Source organism: Leptodactylus fuscus, chromosome 8 (assembly GCF_031893055.1).
Source record: "Leptodactylus fuscus isolate aLepFus1 chromosome 8, aLepFus1.hap2, whole genome shotgun sequence".
Lineage (NCBI taxonomy): Eukaryota > Metazoa > Chordata > Amphibia > Anura > Leptodactylidae > Leptodactylus > Leptodactylus fuscus.
In genome coordinates, this window is record NC_134272.1 from 88928356 (window position 1) to 88938584 (window position 10229).

Genomic DNA, 10229 nt, shown 5'->3' on the forward strand with positions numbered 1-10229 from the left:
CGGTGGATTCTCTGCTTTTTAATTAATGAAGCAGGGCCATAGCTACAGGGGTGGGGGGCGGACTTGGGCTCTGGAGCTTGAGGGGGGTCCAGTGGCACTTAACACAGCAGTATGAGAAGGGAATGTGGTGGGGACTGTACAATGACATATTACAAGCCACAGCGACGGCTCACGCTACAGAAGGGAAGGGGAAAAACTGCACATGTGAGTCAAGTTACATTAAAACATATCCTGAATCAACAGCTGAATCCTGAGATATTTCCGAATAATGTATATAAAAGTGTAGTGTGCCCCATGCTGGTAAAACCAGAGAACACAGCTATGAACAAATGACCAACAAATAAACCAAATGAAATATCACAAGACCTATTTAAAAGGGTTGTCCAGGACCACAGGATAGGTCACCAGAATGAAATTGGTTAGGGACACCCTAATGATGCGGCCGCAGTAAGTCGTATATATGGTATACAGCCGGAAGCAGCCCTGCTCCTACTCAAGTGAAAGTGAGCAGAGCCGCAGTGACCTGGCACCAACACTGCAACGTACAGAGCTCTGTACACTGTATACGGCTTCCAGTGTGTACAATGTAGCAGAGTCAGCTGGGACTACAGCCCTGCTCCCATTCACTTGACTAGGTAGACGGCTTTCCCGCAGCCACAAGAAAAGTGGCCGCTTACACAGTAAGCGTAAGCGGCCATTTTCCAGCAGCCGCGGGCATGCGCAGTCTGCTCTGCCCGAAGGCCTAGAAGGTTAGAATCCCAGCTCCGGAAGAAGACGCGCAGAGCAGCGGGTTCCTGAAGAAGATGGAGGCCTCACTGGAGAGTTCTCTTGCAGCATTGGGATCCGCCCCCAGTGCTGCGAGAGAACTCATTTGCATACCGAAGAAAACCGGGATTTCTACCAAACGGCGGCGCGGAGAAGACATTTAAAGGTAAGAGAAGAATAGCCTTACATAAGGCCATTCCTACGTGTGATCAAGAAAAAAAAAAAGCATTTTAATGGTAGAATCCCTTTAATAGCAAACCCAAAAAGAGAGAGGATACTCTTTGTAAGTTCACCAGCGACTCTCCAACACAAATAGGAGGTGACAATGGGTTATTATGCCTAAGAAGTAACCCCGGGTCTGCTGCAGACGAAAACCTAATGGGCACTGGGAGGGCTAAAAGAAGGACAAAATCTGCAGTGCTCAGCAAATATATCCTTCCTACTTATATATATATACATATTATATTATTACGTCATTATTATATATTATTATTATTATATTTTATATATTATAAATATTATATATAATAATATAATAATTATTATATATAATAATAATAAATATATATTTATATAAAATAATAATAATAACAAAATAATAACAATAACAATAAGACAATAAGTTTGGATGTTTGTTACTCAATCACACAAAAACAGCTGAACGGATTTGGATGAAATTTGGCACACAGATAGTTTGTAACCTGGAGTAACACATCGGCTACTTTTTATCCTGGTAAATGACATGGCTTCACGACTGTTATGAATTTATGTTCATATACTATATTACACTGCTCTCGCCGGCAGGAGAATCAGCTAATTGGAGATTGCTGATAAAGTCTGGTCTGTTATCTCTCTATGTAAGCACACAGATATCACTGAGTCCATTCTGTACAATCATCTGCATATTATCTGATCTATATAACTGTTCTGTGTCCTGTTCAGCCAGAGGTAGGAGGGGGGGGGGGGGGGAGACAAATACACAAAGCAACAATCACAGGCATAGTGCAAGGAACAAGGTCAGCGGCAGGCTGAATATTGTGAGCCCCTCAGACTCAGTATAATCCCACAATACTGTCCCCCAATTTTGGTCCCAACTCTATTATATTCTTTCTTATTGAGCCCTATACACTGTTGGGCATTGCAGAGCTCATAAAAAGAAAGAAACCAATCAGGAGGCCGCTTTCATATTCATCACCTGCCTTAGCAACATAAGTGCTTTCTGCTGATTGGTTGTTATGGACAGCACCGCCCCCTAATCGTTTTGCACATCACCTGACGCTGTGGTTCTCCTGCGCTCTCATTCCCTGAACAAAAATGGCCGCTGCTTTGTCCAATTGTTTCCCATAACCCCCGCCATCTTGATCAGTCACGAGACCAAAGGAGAAGCACATAGCCGCCATTTTTAATAAGGTAAAAAAAAAAAGGTCTTTTTAAAAACAAAACGCAGATACATAAAACCAGGGAACAGCTCGTGGTGTAAGAACAGGCTGTATGTCTGCAGGTCTAGAGACTCGCTCCCCCCCCCCAACCCTACGAACATCGCCTGCTCCGGCAGACACAGTCACGTGCAACGGAAGTAGAGCCTTAGGGTGACGTCACATCCGCCCAGCATCATAATAACAACATCCCGGCTGAGAAGAGTCCGTGCACCTGGGAGCTGGGAGCAGGGGCCGGGCAGAGCGCCGGGGGTGTGAGCACGGGGGCTGTGGGGGCAGAAACACAGAATTAGGGGGATGATAGGGCAGAGGCCGGGGATATAAGGGGAGGGAATGGCAGGATATAGGCAGAGCAGGCAGCTGTGAGGTCAGGACAGGCAGCAGCAGGGGGGAAGATTAGGGTAAGCACCAGTTGTATGTTCTGGGCGGGTATTTGGTAAGAGCAGGCACCAGTTGCAGGTTCAGGGCAGGCAGCCATTGCAGATCGGAGCAGGTATAGGCACAGGGCAGGCAGCAGCTGCAGGTATACGGTTATTGCAGGCAGCCATTGCAGATCGGAGCAGGTATAGGCACAGGGCAGGCAGCAGCTGCAGGTATACGGTTATTGCAGGCAGCCATTGCAGATCGGAGCAGGTATACGGTTATTGCAGGCAGCAGCTGCAGGTATACGGTTATTGCAGGCAGCCATTGCAGATTGGAGCAGGTATACGGTTATTGCAGGCAGCAGCTGCAGGTATACGGTTATTGCAGGCAGCCATTGCAGATCGGAGCAGGTAGCGGCTGCAGCTATAAGTTTAGAGCTTGCACCGGTTGCATTTACATCCAGGACTGGAGGGCGGTCAGCATTGCAGTAATTATTTTTAGGCTGGTCACAGCTGGGGCGGTCTGATGTATGTAAGATGGTGTAGATAAGTGCATTGTGGGAGGAGAAGTTCGGTCACTTCCACATCTGGCTCTTAGGTCAGTAGAAGGTGCAGAGAGGGAATTGCACAAAGGGAATGTTGTGGGGAGACTTCAGAGGAGCTGTCTGCAGAATATAATCTGAGGAGGTTTAGAAAGTGAAGTCTGATTCAAGGGACGTACAAGTATGAGCGGCACACCTGAACTGTCAGCTCCTGGGGTGAAGAAGATGGCCAGAGAAGAGGTGACGCCTTGGTCATCGGGAGATCCAGCCCTGAGTGAAGAGAAAGGTGTCCGTGACCCCGCAGCTTCAGAGGAGGACATGAGATCCTTGGAGGCCATGCTTCACCAGCAGCTCAGTGAATGGGGGCCGCTGCTTACGGCTGGTCAGCGACTTTTGGTGTGGGAGCGGCCGCTGCCTAGTCTGCTGACCGCAGCAGCTCTACATGGGGCTTTTTGGTGAGTCTGTGTGTTCTTAGCCTGAAATGACTGATAAGAGGTCACACTAGATTGTATTGTGATGGCTAGTAGGTTAGAGGGTTAAGGGTCACTTTAAGTTTTTTGGTGTAAACAGTGGTGTGCAAAGAAACAAGGGGGGGGGGGCTATAGCACAAGGACCCTCATTTAATAATAGTTATGTAGGTGGTCACCCATCTTTCCCAAAACAAGATATAAGTGAGAAATAGGAAGAAAGTTCATTTCTTCTGAATAAAATCAATCACTTTTATAGATGGAGTACTCCTTTAAGACTGGGACCCCTCATTCTTATGAGGTTCGTGCATCACGTTATGTTCTAACCCCCTCTCCATCTTTCCTTGTAGGTTATTTTCCTACCTGTCGCTGAGACCTGTTTTTCTGCTAAGCTTCTTTCTGCTGTGCCTGGTGGGTGTGGATCGTTGGAAGCCATGGCTGCTCCGACACTGCAGAGGTGACTCCTTTACATATTATATAATCCAGTGGATATTAATGAGGAGGATACACCCTGAGCATCGCAATAGTAAATGTGTGAGGCGCTTAGGATGTAGAGTTACGGTAGATACAACCTTGTCACTCCTAAAACCCATTGCAATGTTTTGCACGGGTTGAAGTGATCTGCAACTTGTTTCCATAATCTATTTCAAGATCTCTGTTTGCTGTCAGTAAAGGGAGTTGAGCTGTAGTAACCTGGCTTGACCATCACACACGGAGTGGAGCTGTGCTCTGTTCTTTGTGTTGCTGATACTGTAAACACTGAATATTTTCCACTCTGAGATTTTATGGTGGAAAATCTGCAGTATGTGTGTCCCATGTGCACAAAGGCCTTGTTCCATGCGGAGGATGGCAGCTTGTGTATCCTCCATTTTGGATTCCAGGGCCATGCATGCAGCCTCTTTGTTTGGAGAGCTCATTCCCCCCTGCCCCCCAAGCCTTAATGGCACTCGGCTCCTCTGTTTCTTAGACAATAGCCCTATGCAAGGACTGTTTTACAGCTTTGCCACTAATTGTTATGCTAATTATACCAGTCCAACCTGTTCTTTGTCTACACACTCTACTTAAACTACTTTTTTCCCTCCATTAAAGCAGGAGCCACTTTATACACTGTATATACACTACATACACACTATACAATGGCTGTACATGTTTCTCTGTACTACCTTATACGCCAACTTTATGAATTTGGACTTCAGTATGGTGATACTTAGAGCAGATCACGCTCACATTGCTGCCAAGTTGGAACTAACTGATCCCAAATTCTGTCCTGTTGGTCAGGGGTTACAGGAACGGTGTAGCACAGCACTGCCGTATTCATCCTATGACTCCCATAGAGGTGAATGAGAGCTGCAGAAACAGGACATTTAGCTGTGGTGTTTCTGTAACGCTGAGGCCGTGGAAACCTCCTTGTGAAGCCCCTGAATCGAATTTTTATACTGCTGGACCCCTACACAGGATAGGTCATCAGTATGTGATCTAAGGGGGCCGAACGCCTGGACCCTGCACAGATCACATACTGATCAGGGGCAACTCAGTGGTTAGCACTGCAGCCTTGTAGCGCTGGAGTCCTGGGTTGGAATCCTATCAAGGACAACATCTGCAAGGAGTTTGTATGTTCTCCCCGTGTTTGTGTGGATTTCTTCCCATACTACAAACACCTACTGATAGGGAAAAACATACATTGTCATCCCTATATGGGGCTCACAAACTACATAAAAAAATAAATTGCATACTGATCTGATAGGTCATCAGTATGAAAATTCAATTAGGATTCGTACAATCCCTTTAAAGCCAAAATATGGTCATGATGGGGCGAAATCTTTTCTCTGTTATTAACCCTCTGTCTCCTGTTTTACAGTTCAGCCTCGGGGAGATCCATCCATTGACAGGTATATATCTCATACGTCTGATGTCATATTAAAGGGGGGAGGGGAGTCTGAAACGGCTGTATCTGTGTGGCAGGCATAGGAATGGGGGAAACTGGGGTATTTATATGATGTGAACACTGAGGATTGGTGGAGAACCGGGGGATTAAATCAATGGCTGACTAATAGATTTCCTGCCATAGACACCAAGGTAACTGATTCTATCCCTATACCGCACATCAATGTTTCATTATACTCGCCCTAAAGGATATGAGAAGTGTATGTCTAACCCCAGATTTTTGTGATGTAGTGATGTATCCTGTTTGGTAAAGTAGGTTTATCTCCTCTGTTTGCAGTGAGGTTGGAGGGACAGGTCACCATCGCCTGCTGAGTCTGCCGGAGCTGTGCCACTGTCTGGCTGAGACCTGGTTCACCTCACAGCAATACATCCAGGAGCTGCTGCTCTATAAGAAGCAAAACCCAGGAAAGGTGGGTGAATGTTGGGTCCCTGAGGGGCACAGACAGGATGCAAATAGTGCAGGACACTGTATATGTCAGGGGGCTGTGACACATACCAGCCAATGTAACTGGGTATATCCTGCAATTACTTGTATTCCTCTAATATACTGGCAGGAGATTGCAGCAGTGGAGGAACCTTCTATCATTATAAAGATGAGTTCTTGTGCATTTGATGCTGCTACGTCTCAGGCCCAATGCACATGGGACAATCCAGACCAGAATATCCGATCTATGCAACGGCTGGATTTCCCTTAATAGTGATATATACTGTTTGGAGTTCCTGCTTTCAATAGTATATATTGTGCAGGGGCTCCCAAGGGCATAGATCTCTACATGGAGAGCTTATTAATTATATCTCTTCTGTTTCCTCAGTTCTGTGCCATGGTGTGCTCGTGCTGTGCGGTGCTGGCTGTTGTCGGACATTACGTTCCAGGCATTATGATCTCCTACATAATACGTAAGAACTCCACAAGCACAAGACTCTTATTGTCTATAGGACGAGATGCAAACCTGACCTCCGTTCTGTCTCTATTACAGTGCTCAGCGTTCTGCTGTGGCCCCTGGTTGTGTATCGAGAACTCATCCAGAGGATGTATACTACTCTAGAACCCGTCCTGATGAAGCTGGACTACAGCATGAAGGGAGAGGACATGCCACGTTCTCATAAGAGTAAGTGCTATGTAGGAGACCCGATCCCGCCGGCATAAAGGGATTAGAAAAAACTCTCCTAGTATTGTGGCTCAGACCCATTCACTATAATGTCCGGTACACTACTTAGGAAGGAGTGGTGCTGCTTTGGGGTTAAAAAACAATATGGCCACCAATGGCGGTGCCTGGTCCTGGAATGGAATAGCAAATCTTCCCGGTCAGCCAGGAAAGCAGAGTGTCCCCTGTAAAACTGCACCACCATATTATTAGTCACCCAACTTTCCTAGGAACAGATATTGAGTATTTTCTTCGTAGATAGAAATTTGCAGTTATCGGGCTATTTTAATGCTATTTTTTTTTTTTTTCCTTCGTCCTTCAAGAAAGACAATCCAAGAAGGAGCCTGAAGAAGGGCAGGAAGTGACAGCAGATACTGACAGTGAGAGCGAGATTGAGTTGTCTGCCTTCTCTCCTCAGGTGGGTGGACATACTCCATTATACTAATATAATGTGATGCACGGCCTCTCTGGGATCGCCAGCAGTCTGATCATGGAGTCCTCATTAACTCTTTGTGTTCTCTCTTAGCTGGACGTGAGAATCACCGCCTTGGCCCTGTCTATTACTGACTCTGAACTGTCGGATGAAGAGGCTTCGATCTTGGAGAGCGGCGGGTTCTCCGTATCCAGAGCGACGACCCCACAGCTGACTGACGTGTCAGAGGGTACGTTTTAAAGTGCTACCCCACCGCTACAGTCCTGACCTCCCGGAATATGTAGCCTGGCTGCAGCAAGGACTATAATCTGCCATTTTTATTTTCAGTCTTTTCCACATGATGCAGCATAAAAAAAAAAATTGTAAAAAGTTTCAATATTTCGCCCGGTGTCTGTGTGGTTTCTGCAGACAGTGGTGTGGAATGATTATCGGGCTTCAGCGCCCTCGGGGACCTCCTGACAATCTAGGCCTTGGTCCCCTTTATAGTCATGAATCTTGGAGGTTGTCCCCTTCGCCTGAGCTGCAGTCTGGCAGGGGTTTACTACCTTCTACTAATTCATAACATGCATACTCTGCCAATTGTTCATCTGTATGGGGAGGAATAGCTGTCTGCCAAGCAAGCATTCATTGTGGCAACCTTTGAAGATGTGTGGCCACTTACACTAAAAAAAACAAACAAAGTAGTCCAGGATAAAGAATCCCCCTACCCTGGGTATAAAGCTCTAGTTACAGGATACAAAGAAACCCTCTTGTCGTCTGGCCCCGCCGTGATACTTCACCTGACTTGCATGCTACTTTTTAGTAACATTGCTTGGGTAAGTATCAATGTTTGTAGTCTGCTGTCATTGAGACACATAGGTCTGCATGGGAACTGTAAACACAAGACGGTAAACTTAAAATCCTGAATATTTCTGAAGTTGTTTCATTTTCTCTCTGATTTTTTTTTTTTTCTTTTCAATTGCAATATTGAAAATAAAAAAAAAAAATCAATAGTTGCAAAATCAGATTTAGGCTTTAGGAAGGAATCACATTGATCTCTTAATACTATAACTGACGCCTCCAGTGGTGAGTTTGCACACTACATGCTGACAGCATCCATGTTATTCTAGGTTCACACTAGAGTTCCAGTATCCGTCCTTTGGGTTCTCTTCTGGCACTTGAAAAACTGAAACCCCATCCGCTTAAAAAGTGGAACCCACAGACTCCATAGATTATAATGCTTTCTGCTGAAAACAACGGAGAGGAAAGTCCTTCTTTTTTTTTAGTGGAATGGAGGACATGGTGTCGTACTGAGACTCAAACACTATTGAGAACCTGGCATAAGGCTGCATGCTTCAGGACTGTGCATATTGTCCGTGTGCTATCTGGCTATAGTGCACTGACCCACTACACTATAATGGCGCCATACACATGTCCTATAATTGTCCATCTTGTGGCCTGGGTTCACTGAAAAGAGTGATGGGCATTTTCCATTCATCCACAGGCTTGCCACATGCACACACTATAACATGTTTGTGTCTGAGCCATTTCACTTATCTGTTCTCCTCTTTTTAGATTTGGATCAGCCGGGTCCTGTCTCTGAAGATCCCGCTCCTGCAGATCCTACCGAGTCCCCATTGTTGCGGAGGCACCGTGCCGACGACGAGAAGCATTTACCCCCTTGTGAGATGCCACTTTTCCCAGCAGAACAACTAACCCTAAATCCAGAGGCGCTACTGCCCACACTCACCTCTCCCCTTCATTTTGTCAACACACACTTCAATGGGAAGGGTCAACCTCCCCAACAGGAAGGTGAAATGCACCCAATGGGCGAGAAAGCCGCCAGTAGCCCCAGCACCACAGCACCTCTAGCCAACCTGGAACATTCACCTTCTGAAACTGTAGAGCCTGGGGGAGAGGGTGATGGAGATGGGGAGGATTTTGAGCTTCTGGAACAAGTCGAGCTGGATTTGATGAGGAAGGAGTTGGAGGAGGCTGAGAACCAGTTATCATCTTCTAAACCTCTTCAGCAGGGGCCGGAGTCTTAAGACTGGCCTTCAGGAGCGAAAGTTTGGGTAGGACTAAAATAATTGCACGCCGTTGTCAGTGCCGCCCTCTGCAGCATGGAAGCGGTATGACATGTGGGAATTGGCCTAAAGCACAGATGATCGCCAACCTTCTCGACAAAGAAGACTTTTAACCAATCAGAGCACCTCCACCCCACCCCCCTCACAACATTATAAATTTGCCCCCATGGACTTGCTTTTAGTGTTACTACATTCATTTAATAGGTTTGCTAACCTCCTCAGCGGCCGACAACCTCACTAATCCAAACAGCTGCGATTTTGTAAGAGTGTTACCCCGGATTTGTGGATTTTTATTCTGATAATTGTTCTTGTTGTGTATTTGTAGTCCCAGCTCATTCCCTACCTCACCCCCACAAAGAAAAAAAAAAAATATTCTAGCCATTCACTGGTCATTCGGCTCCATTTGATTTCATAATATAAGACGTCATGACATATTGAAATTGGGCAATTTTGCAAATAACTTCCCATAATAGGGATCCTGATTTACATATCTTATACTCCAGTCCCAACCAGAGCTGAGGTAGAAATTTGCATTTTTTAGCCTTGCGTCAAAACTCACAATTAAGGGTGCATTCACACTACTGATACGCTGCCTGATTCTGAAAGTTAAAACACGTTCAGAATCAGCGCGTATAAAGCAGATCCCATTCATTTCAATAGGAGCCAGCTTACAAGCGCTCCCCATTGAATGAATGGGCTGCTTTTTTCAGTACGAGCGCTCCCATTGAAGTGAATGGGAAGTGCTCACGTATACGGCTCGCCGTGTGAAGGGGCCTGGCGCTCAGCTCATTCCGAGCCGTACACGCAAGCACTTCCCATTCACTTCAATGGGAGCGCTCCTAGTGAAAAAAGCAGCCCATTCATTTCTATGGGGAGCGCTCGTACGCCGGCTCCCATTGAAATGAATGGGAACTGCTTTATACGTGCTGATTCTGAACGTGTTTTAATGTTCAGAATCAGGCAGCGTATCAGTAGTGTGAATGCACCCTTAGACAAGGGGCTTTGCAAAGTTAGGCCTCGTACATGCGACAGTAATAAGATATGAGCCCGTACACGTGGATGTAGATTT

At 46.0% G+C, this 10229-nt stretch overlaps 1 protein-coding gene across 1 annotated transcript; it reads left to right on the forward strand.

Moving 5' to 3' along the window:
- Nucleotides 1-2499: 2499 nt before the first annotated feature.
- Nucleotides 2500-9773, forward strand: LOC142216609 (reticulophagy regulator 2-like). The gene is made up of 9 exons (XM_075284577.1): nucleotides 2500-3560; nucleotides 3923-4029; nucleotides 5431-5461; nucleotides 5794-5926; nucleotides 6329-6413; nucleotides 6494-6625; nucleotides 6985-7079; nucleotides 7188-7323; nucleotides 8649-9773. Exons 1-9 carry the CDS (start codon nucleotides 3289-3291, stop codon nucleotides 9119-9121), a joined length of 1464 nt encoding a protein of 487 aa, XP_075140678.1. The 5' UTR covers nucleotides 2500-3288; the 3' UTR covers nucleotides 9122-9773.
- The last annotated feature ends 456 nt before the right edge of the window (nucleotides 9774-10229 follow it).